This window comes from Triturus cristatus, chromosome 4_1, assembly GCF_964204655.1.
Source record: "Triturus cristatus chromosome 4_1, aTriCri1.1, whole genome shotgun sequence".
Classification (NCBI taxonomy): Eukaryota; Metazoa; Chordata; class Amphibia; order Caudata; family Salamandridae; genus Triturus; species Triturus cristatus.
Window position 1 is genome coordinate 182,723,332 of NC_140585.1, and position 21,234 is coordinate 182,744,565.

The window sequence follows — 21,234 nt, forward strand, 5'->3', positions numbered from 1 at the left end:
CCGACACCCCGGAGTTTCGGCGGCGAAGAGTTGCACCACATTCCAGTCATCAAATCAGCTTTGTGCCTATCAATCTCATGGCCATAAAGACGCACTGCACTTATAGTCGCATTTCCACATTGTGTAATAACGGCAGAGTCAGACTGAAGGTTAAAAACCTAACGCTCTCATGCTAATCAGAAAGTCACAGCTTCCCCCATCAATGTCCGATACGCAGCCGTGCCCCCCCTATCACCCGGGCACACATGACCTACTGTGGTTTCTCACTGCAAGCACTCCCACCCCAGCCTCCTGAGGGACAATCCGTAACCAGGGGCCGACCTCCAGTAAAACCCTCTACGTCCGCAGCGTCCCAGCCAATCTCTCTCGCACCCGCAATCTGTGCGTTACAGCCCACACTACTATAGCTACAGATAGGTCCTTCCTCTTCCCCACTCCCAGAGAGCTGCCATATTGGCAATACAGCTAACTATATCCGCATCAATGTTAGTGCTATCCTAGCTGCAGCGCCTCCCATTCGAAACACAGCCCCAACTCGCCAGCAGTCGCCCTCCAGCCAGGCGTGGCAGCCCCCCGGATCCCAAGCGCTTTATTCCAACCCTAATGTAGCAACTGCGGGGTCAGCACCGCCTGCTTCCAGTTCCCCATCCCCTTCTGAAGCGGCCGCAGCCGCTAGATACGCCCTGAATGGATCCCATATGTCCTTGGTTCTACTGCTCACTGGCTGTGTCTCCGCGTATATTACATTCTGTTCCTGACAGTATAATAAATCAGCCACCCAGTCCTTAAATTTCGGCGCGCGGCCCCTCCCCCACCTGCATGCCACCCTCCTTTTCGCCATCAACATGCGATATCTCCAAATTTCCGGTGTATTTTGGGTATGCCCATAGTATTTTGCCCAACAGCATCATTAGCGGATCGCAGTCAATCGTGTTCCCTATCATAACAGTAAGCGCCTGGTGAACCTGTACTCAGACACTGCCGGACATAGCCATGCTAAGTGTAAGAACCCAGCCCCTTCCGAGTGACAACGTTCACACCTGTCATTGTCCACTAGGCGACACCGCAACTTCTGCGCAGGTGTACAATACATACGATGCAGAAATTTATAGTGTATGATTCTCAATCTGCAGCTAGCTGAGATCTGCGAGGTCAATCCGCAACAATACGCCCATTGCGCTTCCGTTATTTCTCTCCCTAGATCGTCACTCCACTGTCGGAGCGCTCTGCATTCACCACTACCACTGCGTTCCCGAATGCTCCGGTATAAGTGCGAAACTAGATGCCTGCCATCCGCAGACGTAAGTAAAACTTGTAGAGGCATTACTACAGCAGGTTCCTCTGGGAACTGTGGTATGACCGCCCTCAAACCCTGCCTCAGCCGAAGATAATAAAAGACATCCAGCGGTGTGTGCTAAACCTCTTGAAACCATTGGTCTTTCGTTTTGAACCGACCATTCAGGAATAGATCTCCCCAGCAGCGGACCCCTAGCCCAGCGCACATCCCCTGGAACCCCCTTTCCTGCAACAAGGACAGACCCGGGTGGTAAGCCAATGGCAGTGTTGGTGCATATAAAAACGGGAGTGCGACTTTACGGAGGATCCGCTGCCACGCGTCCACTGTGCATGCCACCGTTGCGGCCGGAGTGTCGAGCACACTGACCGGGCCCTGAATAATGCCTCTCAGTGGCAGCGGTCTAACTATCCAGTCTTCCACAGCCAGCTGTGGCATATATGGCGTAGGCGCAAACCAGTGATATGCAAACTGGGCCTGAGCACTAAGGAAGTAGACTAGAAAATCAGGGACATCAAATCCCCCTGCACCATAGGGCTGGGTAATAATTGACCATGCCAATCGAGGCTGCTTCCCAGCCCAAAACAATCTTATTAACTCCGTGCGAAGCGTACGGAAAAAAAAGGCACCCGGATAGTAGGGGACATTTTGGAACAAATATAAAAACCGGGGCAGCACCACCATTTTAATAAGTGAGGCCCTTCCAGCCATGGTGAAAGGCAGAGAAATCCAGCGCGTAACATCTTCAGATAGCTTAGCAATGGCAGTGCTGTAATTTAAGCTCACTGTCTCCTCCTTTAGCTTCGCTATCTGGATCCCTAAGTAACGCAAGTCCGAGTCACACCATTCAAGTGGATAATCCAATGAAAAGCGGTGAACCGCAGGAGTCAGGGGAAAAAACTGCGACTTCTTCCAATTAATTTGTACACCAGACATCCGACCAAATACCAAGAATTCTCGGAGCAATGGATTGAGATTCGTCCCTGGATCCACCACATATAGTATCAAATCCTCCGCATACAATGAAACGTCTATCTGACGTTGAACACACTTAAAAGCGCTGTGCTTATGCAATTGCCGGATACGGCACGCCAATGGCTCGATCGCAATAGCGAACAACAATGGGGATAACGGACAACCCTGTCTGGTGCCTCTGGTCAAGGAGATCGGGCCCGATAATTCACCATTAATTAACACTCTAGCCCTTGGGTCAGTATACAGCAACCGTATCCAGGCAACAAATATTTTAGGAAACCCCATTCTGTATAAAATAGCAAACAGATAATTCCACTCTACCGAATCGAATGCCTTAGTAGCATCCAGAAAGACAGCCGCAACTGGCAGCTCCGGCGATATTGTATTTATTAGTGAGAAAAGGGTACGCAAATTGTGGGCCGTAGATCTCCCAAGGATAAACCCGGACTGGTCCGGGAGGGCTATTTTAGTCATTAATAATGATAGCCTATTGGCCAGCACCTTCGCTAAGATTTTAGCGTCGCAGTTAATCAAAGAGAGCGGCCTATACGCATCACATTCAGTGGGGTCCTTACCCGGTTTCAACAACGAGGTGATTAGCACCTCCCTCATGGACCCCGGCAACACTCCCACTTCCAACGACTCCTCATAAACCTCCTTTAGGACTGGGGCCATGATATCAATATAGCACTTATAAAATTCCGCCGGCAAACCCATCCAGGCCCGTCGCTTTACCATTACTGAGAGACATAATCGCTTCCCTGATTTCATCCAACCCAAATGGCGCTCCAAGAAACTGTCTATGGTCGTCACTTAGTCAGCACAGTGCCACATCATCCAAAAAATCCCCAAATACCACCTCGCCAGCGCTGCGTGCTGTATAAAGCTCTTCATAGTGTGCAGTGAAATGCTCTAAAATACCTTTGGTGTCTCGATGTGCAACCCCTTCCGACGAGTATACCTCCAATATGTGTGTTGTGTAACGCGGTTGCCGAGTAACTTCCACCAGTACGCGCCCTGGCCTCTCCCCCTCACAAAATCTGCGAGCCTGCCAATGTTTGCCCCGGAAGCGGGCCTCCCTATCCGCTTCCCTTTCATACTGCGTAAGCTTTTCTCTGAATTCTGAATGGAGGGGGGCCATCGGCTCCCGGCTCATCCTGGTCTCTAGCCCCTTAAGTTCCACTTCCAATTTTGCAAGCGTCCTTCGTATGTCTTTCAGGACCCCAAAACTCTTCGCAATGTAGTAGCCCCTGACCGTCACCTTAAATGCCTCCCAGATGGTTTCCACGCTGGCTACCGAGCCTTTATTGCGGGGAAAAAACTCCGCGATTTCCTCCCCCAATTCTGTTTGAAACAAGGGGTCCAGAAGTGCCATGGGTTGCATGCGCCAACGTGTGGTAGCCCCCCTGCATCCCGGGATTGCTACCTGAACCAAAAACGGGCAATGATCTGAATATGTCCGCGGCAAATGCGCAACCCTACCCAAATCCACCGCTATGACCCGGGACAGAAAACAGTAATCCAGTCTAGCCCAGGTATTAGCAAACGTTGTATAGTGCGTACCCTCACACAGCCCAGCATGTACAAACCTCCAACTATCAATCAATCTCCCTTCCTCCACTATATCAGCTAAAGCATCTCATGCTCTGGTGTTGTATTGATGACCGCCATCCGATCTGTCCAATCCCGGGGTCAGTGCCACATTAAAATCGCCACCCCATAAAATATGCATGGAGCCAATGTTAAGTATCTGTCCCCATAGCTGTGTGAAAAAGGTCAGTGAGTCCACATTAGGACCATAACAGTTGATTATCGTGATCGTGTCAGTACCAAGCCTGCCCCATAACACCGCAAATCTGCCTGCTGTATCCACGCTCTCCCCAAACTTCACAAAAGGCACCGTTTTTTTAATCAAAATCGCCACCCCTCTAGCATATCCGGAATAGGACGAAAAGCTGCTCACCGCTGCCCATTTGCCAACCAAAGTATAATGTGATCTGGGACTAAGGTGCGTCTCCTGCAGTAGTGCGATTTGTACCTGGTGCTGCTCTAAATAGGCCATCACCTTTCTGCATTTGCTAGCATCATTCAATCCACGGACATTCCATGACAATACCGTGACCCTCTCCCTCCTTGCCTTCTCAGTCATCCCTCAAACAATACACACCTCCCTGACAGCGACATCGCACCCTGCATCACCATTTTGCCATGTATCCGTACAATCAACAGTGCCAGCCACCACAGCCACAGTGCTAGATCCACATGATTAAGCAACTCAGCCCTCCGATAACCTTCCATCCTTATGTTTCTCCATGAACGAAACTCCCCGCTCAGACCCCACCCTCCCTCCCCCACCCCTAAACTCCCAACACCCCGCTCTGAACTGTCTCCCCACCATCCTACCCCCTCCCACTGAAGCAAACCCCAACCTGCCAGCCATGTCCCCTCCCCGTCCCTCCCACCCGTGCCCCCCAAACAAGGGCTAACTCGCTCCACATACCACCCCATAAACTCTCGGGTATTTCCCTGCGGGAAACATGTCTAGGTGGCACCACTAATTCCCCCTCATCCTCTCCAGACTCACACCAATCCGGTGGTCTGTCTCGATGAGCCAGAGGGGGTGCCCGGCGGTACATACAATGGCTACCCTAGAGTACTCAGCGAAACCCACTGCAGTCCGAAACCCATGCAAAAGAGACACCCACTGTAACGCCAGACCCCACACCAACTCTGTAAAACTCCCAGTAAAATGCTCAATAATCCAGCCCAAGTCTTCCGTCTCCGCAAGCCGACAGAAAAACGCAGGATATCCAGTCCAATGCAGTGTCTGTATAATGCAATTCCCCCATCATAGCGCTCCTGCAGAGTACTTACTTGCCCCAGGCAGCTAGTGCGTAAGTAATGTCTACCCCACTCACTGTTCACCATCCATCCTCTCCTCTTGCAGCAGTGCCTGCTCAGCGTCCTCCTCCACACCAGGCTTGTGAGTTCGCTTGTAGTGCTTGAGGAAGTCCTCCACCTGCTGAGGAGTCGTAAAAAATCTCTGCCTGCCTTGGTAGGTGACCCGCAACCGGGCCGGATATAACAACGCATAGTCCAGTTGCAATTGCCTCAGCTTGGCCTTCACTGCCAAGAATTTCCTGCGGTCCTCCTGGACTATCGGAGTGAAATCCAGAAACAGCGTAAAGGAGTTGCCTTCGTATGATAGGGACCTCGTGCCTCGTGCCGCCCTCAGGGCCGCATCCCTGTCACGATAGTTCAATAGCCGGGCAATGATGGGTCTGGGGGGTGCTCCCGGTTTCGGCCTAGGGCCCAGAGCACGGTGCGCCCTTTCCACTATAAAGTGGGAAGAAAAAACATCCGAACCTATCGCCGTTAGCAATATCTTTTCCACATACTCCTCCATTTTGCCCACATTGGTCGTCTCCGGAAGACCTATTATGCGAACATTATTGCGCCTGCTTCTCGCCTCTAAATCCTCGTTCTTGGACGCTATAACACGCAACAAGTTGTCCATTCTGGAGAGCTGCGAGGTGTGCTGCGAAACTGTGTCCTCTGTGTCCGATATCCGTTGTTCCGCTCCCTTCAGGCGCTCCTCGTGCGCATCCAGTTTATGCACCACTGCATCCATTCGCGACGATATTCTATCCACTTTGTCAGCGACAGTCGCAAATCCTTGGCGCATCTCGCGCAGAACCTCCTGCAGATTCGCCGTCGCAACCGAGGAGTCCCCTGCAGCTCCACTCGTGCTCTCCAGCACTGGCGACCCCTCCACATGTTTAGTCCCCTTTTTACCGGATTCAAACGTTAGCTTAGGCTGCCTCGTGTCCGTCTTGCCCATCTTGAGCAGCTTTCCGGGCACTACTCCGCCCTGTTGGCCGGTACGCCCTGCTATCCCCAATGCGTTAGAGTCTAGCACGCCACACTCAGCGGGCGAGTATAATTGGGGAAGAAGGCACGCCGCCCTCACGATGCGTCCCCGCCTGCAGGCCCCGTGCCCCCGTGCCGCCAGCAGCTACTCCAGATGAAGCGCCTGCCCTAAGTTAGCCACAGTGCTTCCAGGCATCTCCAATCGTGCCTCACAGCTCCAGCGCCCAACAGCTTCAGGCCAGCGCATGGGATAGAGGGAAAGGATGTAAGGTCGTCCCCCAGCGATCCTCAGTCCACCTCAAGCAGCAGGCGGCGTACTGGGTCCAGCTGCGTAATCAAGGTAATACACCGTCTCCCGGAACGTGGGAGCGGTTGGCGGGGGGGCGCCCTTGACCACGACACGTTTCCAGTGAAGACTATGTTATATCTCTTGTTCTTTCTCTTTTTTGATTTTCTTTTTGTTTTTTGTAGACAGACTTTCTGAGGTTGTATGTTTGGGGTTATTTCTTTGGGGGGGTTGGGGTTCCTTGACCACCTTTTACTTACGCAGTAGGGGCTCACACAGGAAGAGCGCTCTTGGGCTCTCATTTGTTCTCTGCTTCCAAGACCCCAGTCCCCAGATGTAATTTCAGCTTCTAGTCCTCCTCACCTGTTTGAATGACTCCCACCGAGGTTAAAATACTCACCCTAAATTTGAGGGGCCTCAACAATCCAGTGAAGCGTAAGGCAGTTCTGTCATGCTCAGAGCACACTGAAGCAGACATATGCTCACTCCAAGAAACACATCTGTTAGCCAGCGACTGCCACCACCTCAAATTCCGCAGGTTCCCGACCCAGCTGTTCTCCTCAGGCCCCTCCAAATCAGTCGGAGTGCCCATATTAGTTGCCCAGAGGTTTAAGGTGGAAGTCCTCCATAAGGAAGCTGAAATTAAGGGCAGGCTTCTACTCTACCGTTTTGCTCTAGGAGACTTAACACTCACTATAGGGTTAGTTTACAGCCCTGGGGGGTGATCTAAATTTCGTTTTTGATAATGACATAGATAGGTCATGTCAATGCACTACGCAGACGGGAGCATTATCAAAGGAAGTTTTAGCACAACTACAGGACCTAAGCCTCATGGACCTGTGGCGATGCTTTCATCCCCATAGCCGCGAATACTCTTATTACTCAAACGCACACAAAACATATGCTCGACTGGACTACCTGTTGGCAACTACGCCCATACACGCATTAACTATGGAGATGGAGATAGGGGTAGCCTCCCTTTCCAATCACGCACCAGTCACTGTGACCCTTACTCTTCCTCCCACGCAATGGCCCCCTCGAATGTGGTGCCTCCGAGACACTCTCTTACACTGCACCGCAGTTGTGGAGCAGATGCAGTGTTCCAACAAAGACTACCTCTCCCACAACGCCAATGACGACACCACTCTTGCCATGCAGTGGGCAGCACTGAAGGCAGTGATAAGAGGGGAGCTGATAGCCATCTCAGCGGCGTAAAATACAGAGCGCAGGCGCAAGAGAGACCATCTCACCCAAAAAACAGAGAGTTAGAACAGATGCATCAGTGGACAGGGGCACCGCGGGTCTGGAGCCAGCTGAAGGCCATGCAGAAACAACTCGCAGCCCTCGATCAAGACAGGGCAGAGTTTGCGGCCCTCTGGCTGCGACATTCATACTACACTGGTGGGGACAGATGCGGCTGCCTTTTCACCCATAAACTGTGCGAGACTCGACAGAAACAGGGGGTCCGGATGACTCAGCAGGGGGACGGTGGGCTGGTCTTTGAGGACTTGGAGATCGCAAAAACATTTCAGGATTTCTACGCCCGTCTCTATGCCAACTCACCATTATCTGGCGCAGACGGCACCGCCTTTCTTGACTCCGTCCATTTATCAGCATTGACTAAGGACCAGGCTGACCACTTAGATAGGGACATTAGGTTAGAAGAAGTTATTGCAGCCATCTCACGCCTTAATCCTGCAAAGTCCCCTTGGCCAGATGGCTTCTCTGCCATATTTTATAAAACATTTTGCACGTTAGTGGCCCCAATCCTCACTAAACTTTTTAACTCTTTCGCTGAACCTGGAGCGATCCCAGGGGATATGCTCGAAGCCTCCATAGTGGTTATGCCAAAACCGGGAAAGGATAAGACCAAATGCGGAGCCTATCGCCCTATATCCCTTCTCAACATAGACCTCAAACTGTATACTGGGATACTAGCAGCGAGTCTCTCGCTTTATATGCCCGGTCTAATTGATCCAGACCAAGCAGGCTTTATCCCCCAATGTCAAACCAGCGACAATACCAAACAAGCCCTTCACCTTATTGAGAAAGCTTCGTGGACACAGGGTGAATATATGATGATCACAATCGATGCCGAGAAGGCGTTTGACCGGGTCCATTGGCCAAACTTGGAACAGGTTCTCGAGCAAGCGGGATGGGGGAGTGTTGGTGGTATTCGGAGAAGCACTGTCTGTTCCCGGATCAGGTGGTTGCCACCAGACCATTACAAGAAAACCCCTTTCTGAGGAAGAGACATAGACTGCCCAACTTATATGTGTCCCACATCACAAGAGCTATCCTTGAATCGTGGGATCACACCAACTTCAAACACAATCTCACTACTTTTCCCTCACCACTCACTCCATTGCTGGAAAACCCCGACTTCCAACCCGGCATGGACGCAGCTGCTTTCACGCAATGGAGATCATCAGGGTGCCGCGCTCTAGGCCACCTATTTGATAATACCATTCCAACAACTCAAACTAGATTATGGGCTACCCGAAACTGAACGGCTCCGATACCTCCAGATTAGACACTTGGCACTACATACCCAGGTTAAACCAGCTGCTTGTAGACACCTTTCTATCTATGAGAAGTGGGTCATCACGCGCACATCGGATAAAAAACTTATTTCAGATTTGAATAAAATGCTACTGACCAGAAACGCACATATATGCAATGCTGGACGTACGAGATGGGAAAGAGAACTCGGCAGAACACTAAGTCATAAGGAGTGGGAAGGGGTGTACTATAGGGCTCGCCACTCAGCATATCATATGGGGCTCACTGAGACCTTCACCAAGCTGGTCACGTACTGGTATTATACTCCGGAGTGTCTTCATGCAATAGATCCTACTCAAGGGGTGAACTGCTGGCGGGGATGCGGGAGTGTGGTACTCTGGTACACTTGCTGTGGGAATGCACGCACCTTTAGACATATTGGAATCAGGTTCTGAAAGAAGTGGACAAGCATCTAGACACAAAAATACTGCGCTTCCCAGCGTACGTCCTTTTGGGCCTCCCAAATCCTTTGACTTATCCGCTCCGCTCCCACAGAGGCCGGTTAATAGCAATTGTGCTGGGCTCTGCAGTGCAAAACATACTTATACATTGGCGCTCCCCTCAAGTCCCTACCTTCACAGGTTGGTTATATCGTTTGTGGAATGTCCTAGGGATGGAGAAACTGACGTTGTCAATAGCAGGGAGGGGGTCCTTGTTTAGTGAGGTCTGGCAAACCATTTTTGTCCCTTATCTCTGCCGAATTTAGAGATACAACCTGCCCCAGGTATCTCCGCTTGCTACGGCTTACTGATACGCAGCCGACAGGGAAGTAAGAGACCTACTCAACTAACTAGATTCAGGCGTAACATAGATAGTTTATTTGGTGGACAAAGAATGGGTGGGGGGAAGGGGGGCTCTTGATAGGCGTTTTTATGATTTGTTTCGTTAGGTTTTTCTGTGGGTTTAATATGTTCTCTATAGGCACAGCTCACTAATGTGAGACATATGTCAAATAGGTGCTTACAATTAGATGAAATTCCGATTTAGCTGAACATATTGAATGCTGGAAAATTTCAATAAAAGATTTAAACCATAATAAAGGCTTCTTAGAGATTCTTTCTTTGACCTTTTTTCTTCACTTGGTGATGGAGAGGTAATTCTGGATGTGTCACAATTGTGTGCAATGTATACCCTGTTTATCTAAATTGTGGATACAAGTAGTATTGTGGTTTGGTTCCCACATGTGATGTTTGTTTTGTACTTTTGACACATGTATAGATTTTGGTGGCAGTTGTCATTCATGTAAGACTTAGGAATGTATAATTTTCTCTTGTGGGTGAGAGGCAAAACACCAGTCCAATGAAGCAAGGACCAAAGATTGGACTATTCTGTTGTGAACTGTTATTTTCTGAGTGCTCAAATACTTTTTCAATCATCCTAATAGTACCTGATAATCTTGTTTCGTTTTCCAGAAACATAATTGTCAACATTGCTGATGAGGCTATTCCGAATGACAAACTGGTCGGCACTGTCCACATCAATGGAATTATTCCTAGCCGTAGATTATGGATGGTACCAGGGGGCATATGTATCAACATCTCCATTTGCGTTTCTCAAATAGCGATTTTTAGAGAATCGCTATTTGTGAATTGCAAAACGGGATGTATTTAAAAAATCGCACAAATTTTGCGATTTCTTAAAATTCCTGAATTGCGATTAGCAAATTGCGAAATCGCATTTAAGGAATACCTTCCCATTCATTCCTATGGGCCAGGAGGCCCATAGCAATGAATGGGAAGTCCTTCTCAATTTGCGAATCGCTATTTGCTAATCGCAAATTGAGAATATTTTCAAAGGTGCAAGGGTGTCATGATGACACCCTGATGCACCCCTGAAATCAGCATGTGTGCACCTATGGCGCACATACATGCCCTAAGGGCATGTATGTGCACCACATGGCACTTTGAAATATGCAAAAAAGTGCATATTTCAAAGAAATCGCAATTTACCACCAACTTGAAGTTGGTGGTAATTTGCGATTTCTTAAGGAGAAATCGCACAACTTGGTTGCGTGTTACATTGCATTTAAGAAATCTCAATTTGCGATTTCTTAAATGCTTACGCAAACTTAAGAAATCGCAAATTTAGCGATTCCTTAAGATTGAGAGGCTGAAATGCCTCATACATCTCCTTTTGCGATTTTGTATTCGCAAACGCTGTTTTTTTGCGATTCGCAGCGTTTGCGAATACAAAATCGTTTGATACAAATGCCCCCAAATGTGGTGATAAGCAGATTTTAAATTAAAGTATTTAGAATAATTAATCACTTCACCTTTAACAGTAGATTGCTTTTGGGTAAGGAAAAAATTTCATATAAAATCCATCTATTTACAATCCTCAGGTATAAATTTAATATACATGTGTCTTCTCCTTTACATGATCATCACTGGAGTAATCCATCAGTATAATCCACTAGTTCAATTGTCCTTTCTTTAACACTTTATTTCAATATTGCCCTAATGTCCTTTCAAACTATCAAATGCACCTATCTTCAATTTTATTTCATATACATGATCTCTTCGGCACACTGTTGGACTTGGCTCTCTGCAGGATCCTCCCCCAAACGTTTTGCCCTCACCCCTCATGTTTTCTGAACCCATATTTGTTGGCTTTTGGAACTTTGTGCACTTTCCACCGCTAACCAGTATGAAAGTGTTTGTGCTCTTTCCTTAAAGCATGGTAAAAGTGGCTTACATCTAAATGGCACATTTAATGTACTTGTCATTCCTTAGTAAAGTGATAGCACATGTACCCAGAGTGGTTACACTGAAAACTACTGGTGGGCCTACAGTACCGATTGTGCAACCCCGTTAAGTAGGCCATTAAAACATGTCTTAGGATTGTCATTGCAGCCTGTGTGCAGCAGATATATATTATGCGAGGCCTAAATCTTACTTTTTAATAAAGTTGAGTTACACTTAGGATAGACCCATGGGGCAGGCTGCATTGTATTTAAAAACTGTGCTTTTAAGTTATACATTTCCTGTACTGTAAGGTCTGCCTATCCCATAGGATAACAGTGGGTTACTTTTACATTACATTTATTAGGTGCTAACCTTTGATTTGGAACAAATAGAAATGTAGTATAGGAATGTCAAAACTTCAGATTTTAAGTCACAATTCTGAAACTGTCACATTTATAAAGTGTCATTTTCTCATCCTAACCATTTGGTGCCTGCAGCCTGGATCACATAGATGGGTGTAGTTGGCAGTGTACCTTTGTGTATTCCTTGCAGACAATGAGACAAAGAAGACTAGGAGTGTTCAGGAAGGGCCACCCAGTCAGAATGTGAGGGATGGAGCTGTTCCCTGCCCAAATTACATTTCATAGGGACTGCCTCAGCTCACTCACAAACAACTTGACACCATCCTATTGTCACCCCAGGCCCCTTGAGCCCTGGACATGCGTGGGAAGGAAATTTCAGAACCAGGTGTGGAGAGAAACCTAAAGGTTTCTCCCACTTCAAAGCTGGCATCAGGTATACATATTGGTCCCTTAGACCAACTGTTCAGCATACCCCAGAACATGTGGACACTATATATGAAGGACTGCCCTGCTGTCAGAGGGCTGACCTGCTGCCTGAGGCCTGCACTATTCTCTCAGATGGAAGACTGAACATGCTTCTTCATCCCAACATCAGTAACTCCAAGAGTTAGTTTACTGACCTTCTGTTTTGAGCTGCAGGGACATATCAAGCTCCAGAGGCATGTCTTCAACTGCCCAGCTGACCTGCTATACGGGACCTGCTGGTCTATGCTGGAGTGAGTTCCGAATTCCCGAGAGGTCCCTTCTAATGTCCTGGACCCTGGGCTGACATCATGACTTTGTGTATCTGAACTGCGCTCCATTGCTGTCAGCTACAACTTTCAACTTCACCCTGATATAACAAGACTGGATGTTCGCGATTGACACTTTGATCTTTTAGGCACTATTTTTGATTTTAATCATTCAAAAGTAATAACTCCGGTTCTACTCACTGTATGTTTGTTGTTCTGTTGTCAAAAATTGTATTCAAATGTACTCTACTTCTCCACATTACTATGGGATTTTTCCTGTATTGTGCTCCACTATATTACAATTTGTTTGCTGCATAAATACTTTACACATTGCCTCTAAGTTGAGCTTGACAGCTTTTGCTCCAAACTATCAGAGGGTTAGGCACAGGTTAATTTTGTGACTGTTTGAGGTTCATCCTCATGGGTATTGTAGCTGTTGCTTTGAGAAGGGCTCACATCCCGCTCAACCAACAACCCAATTTGTCACAGTTATGTTATGTTATACTTTGTTATGTTATGTAGTGTAATGTTATGCTGATGTGAGTCTAAGCACAACTAGGGTTTTTGGGACAACTAAAAAAAACAGGTCTTCAGCTTCCTGTGGAATACAACAGGTGAGGAGAAGGTTTGGAGAGGAGGAGAAGGCTGTTATGTGCAGCAGCAGGTCATTCCATGCTATTACTAGTTATTTTCCTTATGTTTCAAGGGCTTAACCTTTTTCTTTATTTACTGCAGCATTAGCAATTTATTGAAAAAAACTGCAGAGCATAAATAAAATGGGGTATTGACATGAAATGCAACATAGGAGTAAGTTGTAAATTCATGGATAAATGTATATCCAAGAATGTTCATTATTAAATCCATAGTTTATATATAAGTCATATTGTCTTTCTGATTTTTCTAACTGCCGATTTAACCTCCTTGTTTCTCAAGCTATAAATGAGTGGATTCAACATAGGTATTACTACTAGATAGAACACTGATGCAACTCTGTCCTCGGCCATTGAGTGGCTTGAAGTAGGTTGGGCATACATGAAAACAAGTGTGCCAAAAAACACAATCACACAAACAAAGTGGGATGAGCATGTGTTGAATGCTCTCCATCTCCCTCCCAGAGAATGTATCTTGAGAATGGCAGCCACTATACAAGCATAAGAAATAAGTATGATAATGAGGCTCAATAGTATGAGACCACCAGCCATTGAAACCAGAAGAGTCTCATTAAGGGAGGTATCTGCACAGGCGATCTTCAAGATTGCGGGAGCATCACAGAGAAAATGCATAATCTTATTTGATCCACAAAAAGGTAATTTGAAAGTGAAGTAGGAATGAGTCAAGGCATTGAGGATGGCAACCGAATATATGAAAATGAGAAGACAAATACATGTTCTGTTGTTCATGATGGCTGAATACAGCAAAGGATTGCAGATAGCTATGTAACGATCATAGGCCATTACTGTCAAGAGAAACACCTCTGTGCTACCAAAGGCAAATCCTAAAAACATTTGAATTACACATCTGGGAAATGAAATTGTCTTGTTCTCTGCTAAAAAGTTAACAAGCATGTTGGGTGTAGTGACTGAGGAATAGCAGATATCCACAAAGGACAGGTTCGAGAGCAGGAAATACATGGGTGTGTGAAGGCGAGGAGTCATCCTGATTAACACCATGATTCCAACATTGCCCAGAAGGGTTACACCATAGACGAGAAGGAAGAACACAAAGAGCGGGACCTGGAGTGATGGGTTATCAGTGATTCCTAAGAGTGTGAATTCTGTTAAATGTGTCTTGTTGATTGCTTGCATTGGTCCAGAATATGGAACCTTCCAGGAAGAATGAGGGATAGAAAAGAGATATGAGGTTCTTGCACAGCCAGATACTTGAGCAAAGGGTCATCTACAAATGAATTCATCAAGCTTTTAACTATACATCTTTTTACTAAGTGATGTAGTAAAAAATAAAGTCATTTAACGCATCCATCATGTGGTTCATTCTTTTTTTGTACGTTGCTCAACATTCTGTTACTTTATTTCACTTCTTTGTTTTCGGACCATTTCACTGGTTTAACTTTGCATGCAATCTGGCAGATGGTGTGAGAAGTGGCTAAAGTCCTGCAAAACCAAAACAATTTAAATCAAATTAGATGAACAGGTTTTGCTAAAAAAAAACAATAAACATTAGCTCAACGTTGATAGAAGAGCACAAGTAACACGCATTTTCTTTGGTTCATGGTATCAACACTAAAAACATTAGTTAAGAAATAGAAGGAATTGCTATTTTGAGTGAAATGAATACAGCTGCCCTCATCAATGAACTCCACTGTGTAGGAATATCAGGAATAGCACTTGCAGGAACAACCCAAAGAGTCACACTCCCTCCATACACCTTAGAGCCCCGCAAGGAACATTTCTCAGTCACAAGCTATTCAATATGTACATAACACCCCTTCGCAGACATCGTAGGATGTCAAGGGAATCAACATAGTTGCATACACAGACAACACCCAACTCATCTTATCCCTCACTGATGATACAAACAACACCAGAATTATAATCACTGACTGCATGAGAAACAACTGTCTACCAGCTTAACATTGACAAGACCAAGGTACTGATACCCAGGAACATGTTCTCACCCTTGGATGCATCCTGGAGGCCCATCACGCTAGGCTCCTCACCTACACCCACAGACCACACCAAAAATCTCAGACCCCTCCTCAAAAAAAACCTTACAGTGTCTAGACAAGTCAATGCTACCTCCTCATCCTGCTTCCTCCTCCTGTGTATGCCACGCAAGATCTTCCAGTGGATTCCACAGAAGACCAGGTGCACCATCACACAAACACTCATCACTAGCAGACTGGATAAGAGCAAAACACCCTGCACCTGAATATATCCTCCCATCTCCTGCACCGACTTCTGACCATCCAGAATACAGCAGCTAGACTCATCCTAGACCTCTCACAATGCACCCTCAGAGAGTTCCACTGACTTCAGTCCAGAAAAGATGCTAATTGAAACTGCTCAAGCACATATTCGACATTCTATACAACAATAGACCCTGGACACTCTTACCTTGACTACTGGATGCACTTCCGCCAACCAGCAAGACTGCTTTTTAGGCATCCCTCTCTCTCCCACACACACCCCGCAACAATAGAAGCAGAACTGGAGGGCGCAACTTCTCTTGCAATGCAGACAAAATCCAGGAATACTTCCCTCAGCACATAAAAGTCTCCTTCTCACTTTCTGACTTCTTAAAACAGCAGTTGAACTGGCTATTTCAAACTAGCTACGTGGTACCTGTCTCCCCCGCTGCACCCTGGTTCTGGCTCCACCCTTCATACCAGCTTGGTGATTACCATCATAGGTGATTATCCCACCTTACAACTCTACATAACATAAGATAAGTTAAGATAAGATAATATAACATAGCATAACATTACATAACAGGTTAATAAAAAATCCTTCTGGAAACAATGGGACTCGAAGAGAAAAGTAAATGCGGACAACTCAAGTAAATGTTAGTGGTTCATTCCAGTTGAAAGTTTGACTTTCAGAATTCTATTTTTTTATGTAAGTTGAACATATTGACTAGGCGATTTTGAAAGCTGTGGCAAAGTTGGATATTTCTTTTTTGCCATCTGACAATTGCTGTTATGTCACACTATCTTTGGAGATAAACATGTTTTGCATACTAAATTTTAGAAAAGAATATTTAACTTCTTTACTGGTGCCTCACATTTTTCCACCCTTTCCATAATATTTTCTTTTATACCTCTACATATGTTCATGTTGTGAGTAATCTTGCTTACACCTTCAATCTGGACCAGAGCAAATTGAGAATTTTCAACTGGCAGGTTGCTATTGCAGCAGTTCAAACTGATAAATACCACAAGGCCTGCTCTGCTTTAGAGACACTGCATCAATCAATCAATTAATCAGGGGTTTTAGAGCTCACTACTCACCCATGAGGGTCTGAAGGCACTGTGGGGGTGCGAGCAGCTATGTTGGTCATCTGAACAGCCAGGTCTTGAGGTCATTTCTGAACTAGTGCAGTGTCGGACTTCCACAGATACGAGGGGGGAATTTGTTCCAGGTCTTGGTTTGAGGTAGGAGAAGGATCTGCCACCTGCTCTGGCCCAGTGTATTCGAGGAACTGTGGCTAGGGTGAGGTCAGCCGAGAAGATCTTTCTTTTGGGGGCATGTAAGAAGATTCATTCAATGAGGTATTCAGGTTTGATGTTATTGAGGGCTTTGTAGGTGTGTTAACAGTTTGAAGGTTATTCTTCTTTTGACAGGGAGCCAGTGGAGGTCTCAGAGGTGTTGGGTCATGGGGTCATGTGGTGGGATGTCGAGAATAAGTCTGGCTGCGGTGTTCTGGACGGTGTGGATATTTTTGTTGATTCAGGCGTAGAGAGGGTTTATGTTGTCCAGTGTGCTGATGATGAGTGCGTGGGTGGCGGTATTCCTGGAGTTGGGAGGATCTATTTGAAGGTCTTGTGAAGGATGCAGAGAGTGTTGAAGCATGTTGAGGACATGTCGTTGATCTGGCGGTTCATGGTGAGTGAAGAGTCGAGGATGATGCAGAGGTTGCGTGTGTGGTCCATTGGAGTTGGTGGGTTTCCGAGGGCAGGGGGGCACCAGGTTTTGTCCCATGCGGAGGGGGTGGAGCCAAGGATGAGGACTTCTGTTTTCTTGGAGTTGAGCTTCAGGCATAAATCTGGAGTGATGCAACGCAGTGCAAACTGCTTCATTGCCTTACTTTGCCCTGGGAAGGCTTCCCATGGGTGTTACATGGGTGTTCCAAAGCAACTCTCATGGTTTGTGATGCATTCCCAGATATACCACAACTAGTAGACCTGGGAATACACCAAAAATTAAGCACTGCTCTGTATTCAATATACTTCTTTAATGAATCTAAAAATGTAGTTGTTGAACAATGCAGAACACATGCTCATAACATATGGTTGTCTGCTGAACATAGCATGACCCCACCAGGGCTGGATTTACATTTGAGTGCACTGGGTGTGCATGCCAGTATACATAGTTTATTCCTAGTAATACCTGAATACTACTATAGTATTGTGACCATTTTACACTTCTGTGTCAGAATATCCAGCACAAATATATTGTGCTTCAAAATATGTAAATATGTATAGGTACGTATACACCTCCTACACTTAAACATGCATCTATGTAACTCGAAGTACAGTATATTGCGAGATAATTAAATATCCAGTCAAGCATAGTAAATCTCTCACATCTATGTATCTTCCCTTCACAATATTTTGAAGATAGATATTTTGGCTATGATATTTTTGTAGCACAATATTTGTGTGCTTGAATTTCTGACAACCCCTTCAATATCATGTATTCTGGGAGACTTTGGAAACCCCAGATCAGATTACACAGTTACAGTATTTGGAAACAGTGGTAAAGCTTACGAGAATGTACCAGATAGTGCATTTCTTTCAGAAGGATCATACCATTTATTGTATTGCAGCTTGATGCTGATTGACTAAGCTAGTGAGTTCTGAGCCTGTGATGAGCTCATGTCTCCATTAATACCTATCAATGCAATATTTGAGAAAGGTAGTGATAGCTCACAGCTTGGGCTTCCTAAATGATGAATATGTGCTGCACAGACTAAACCACAAGAATGGGCCATGCTAGATTCTGCTGAACAGAGTGACTCCTACCTTTCACGCTCAGAGACCTCGGGCAGGAAGTAATTATTTTCCGCACTATGTGGAAGTACATTGAATCAATTCTCCTTTTTCACACTGCCGGGGATGTGTATTTCTGGCACTGTCTTATAGTGTTGGCATGCCCCAAGAGGTGCAATCCCTGGCCCATTGCAACTCTTAAAAGGGAGAGAAAAAACCTTCAACTGTATAATTACATGTGCAACTCCCTAAAGGGTTAGAAGTCTACTGAGTGTTCAATCACATGTTGCAAAAGTGCAGCTGAATTTGTTTCTAAAAAAACCTAGAGTTAAGCAGTCCGGATGCCAGCAACCAATTATCTATGAGGCCCATTTAGATACTGCACATTTCTCAAGTTGCTTAGGAGTTGAGCACTTCAGTTACAAGATCAAATACATGAATCCATATGGAGGTACATTGATTGCTTGTGCTTACCTTGATCTCACCTTCTTGCAAATGGGTGGTGAGCTCAACAACGAACACAAGCAATCAATGCACGTGGATTTGAACAACACAGATTCATCTTCTTGCATCCTGATAATATCTTCGTGGCCAACAGCCATAACATCTTCTTTTCAAGTGTACATTTTACTCCAGTTTGGCATATCTTATTGGTAGACTTGTAACTAATTTCTATTCGAAAATCTCTACATTGACAGGATAATATTTTCCATTATGCCCTGTTTATTTTCTTGCCCTGTTGTTTCCTCCTGTGACAACAGCAATGATGTAAGTCAGCTCAAGGTCCTTTAGTGCCTACCTAACAGAGGAATAACAAGGAGAAATACCTTTTTTTCCACCTTGATGCATCTTTTTCTTAGTGTGATGCATTATGTAGCACACAGAAGGAAGAATAATCATCCATGGAAATCAATCCTTCCTGTAACATGGTGTAAAGGTGCTTTCGTTGTTGCTAGGCAGCCTCAAGTGCGCCAGCTCCGTTAGAGAACTGAAGAGTGCCTTATTTTAGTTGATATGACACTGTTCAGCTCTCTCCTGTTCACGCAACACAGTTAAGGTATTGTGCTTGATGCCCTGCTTTCGCGTGATGTTTTGGTAAATATACCCATTCATCTTATTTATTACTTTTTCTCATCAGAGATTAGTTCTTCTAGGAAGTGCGCCAATATTGTACGAATTCTAAGTGAATATGGCTACTGCCTCAGCATTCCAAGCTACTTGATTACTTGTGGTGATTGCAAATAGATGTGTGCAATGCTGCAAAGATTTTCTCCTGCAAACATTCTCTTATTATGATGAAAAATCCAATTCCAATTCTGCATATGAGTTTTTACATTAAAATGGGGGCTCTCTTATTTGTACGTTTCTGAAAGCAAAACTAAAACACAGACATTTATTCAGCTTGAAATTATGTAAAATTGGTTTTAATTTACATTGGGAGAAATCAGCATATTCGTTTTCAGAGCTAATATTGAGTGGAAAACTATGTGAGGGTGAAAGCTGATGAAACGTGGGAACTCATTAAACTATAGTTTATCACAAACATTTTTTACTCTACCTATGCACAGAACTAGAGTTTTAAGTATAATTAGCCGAGTGATGTCAACTCTCACAGTTTTAATTATTGCCACTGTAAGGGTACAACATGACACACTCTCAGCTATATGACTGAGATTGCTGGAGCAAGCTTTCTAGCTTTCTAGAGCTATCAGAGAACTAGCTCTAGAAAGCTTGCTCCAGCATTGGAAATTTACAATACTAAAGCCCTAGGTGTGACGTTATATGGTGCTGAGCTTTGGGATTGTTCAATTGGTAATAACCTCTCAGTTACTGAGCAGAAATTTCTAAGATCCCTAGTTAATCTTCTGTTGTCTACTCTGTTGAGCCCTCTCTATTTAGATCTTGGTCAGATGAGGATTTTGCATAAAATTAGATTGCGGTCAATTATGTTTTGGCATCGATTATGGACCACTACAGCATTCACCCCTTATAGGGTTGGTCTTCGTGAGCTGATGATAGCATCTTGTGTGGTTAAGATACCCTGCATGCTTGCAGTTAAGAATTTGCTAGTTAAGCTAGGATTGGGTGCCTATTGGCGAGAACCAGAAACTCTCGGTCAGATTAATAAGCATAGTCTTAAAAACGTGTATTGGGGTTTTATTGAAACAGATCTGATAATGAATTGTAATGGATCACTTTCAAATGATTTTATGAATTGTAAACAGACCCTGTTATTTGAGCCTACACTGGATGAAATTGAACCCCATTAGTGAGGAAATTACAGTTTAGGTACGGCTGCCTACCCCTAAATCACTTTAAAAGTAACTGTTGTAAATCAGGAGAGAGCGTTGAAGACTACTGTCCCTGTTGCCTAGGGGTTTCCGAGTCACCTGAACATGTTTTATTTTTTTGTCCTTTGTACTCCAGATCACGTTTGAAATGGATTGCCCCCCTTTGCAGAAATCTGGGAGTTCGGAGATATAAGGAGGCGTACTCCCCTGTCAGTTTCTAGGATCTTAGTATTAGGGTGTAACAATTACTATGGCGCCGTAAAGTTCCTTTCGGGGGTTCTGGTTCATCATACAAGCACATAGCACTTTAAAATGTATTTTGGTCAAAATATATTGCTGTACTGTAAATAGGCTGTGAAGGTCTTTTAATTATTCTATGTTTTGTTTTTAATAAGAGTCTAGTTTCAATCATGTTCCATGTTCCATGATGAAGTTGTGAAATTATAAATAACTAGTCATTTTATTTACTGCTATTGTTATAGTGAATTCACTTTTTTTGCACATACACTGA

The 21,234-nt window shown here is 45.3% G+C and overlaps 1 protein-coding gene across 1 annotated transcript; it reads right to left on the bottom strand.

Annotated features, from left to right (window-relative positions):
* Positions 1 to 13,642: 13,642 nt before the first annotated feature.
* LOC146853886 (olfactory receptor 5AP2-like) lies at positions 13,643 to 14,569 on the bottom strand. Its single transcript, XM_085650435.1, has one exon. The coding sequence runs from the start codon at positions 14,567 to 14,569 to the stop codon at positions 13,643 to 13,645; it is 927 nt and encodes a 308-aa protein (XP_085506561.1).
* Between the last annotated feature and the right edge of the window lie 6,665 nt (positions 14,570 to 21,234).

Coding starts and splice junctions, on each gene's coding strand:
- LOC146853886 (XM_085650435.1), bottom strand. CDS start 14,569: ATGCAAGCAATCAACAAGACACATTTAACAGAATTCACACTCTTAGGA.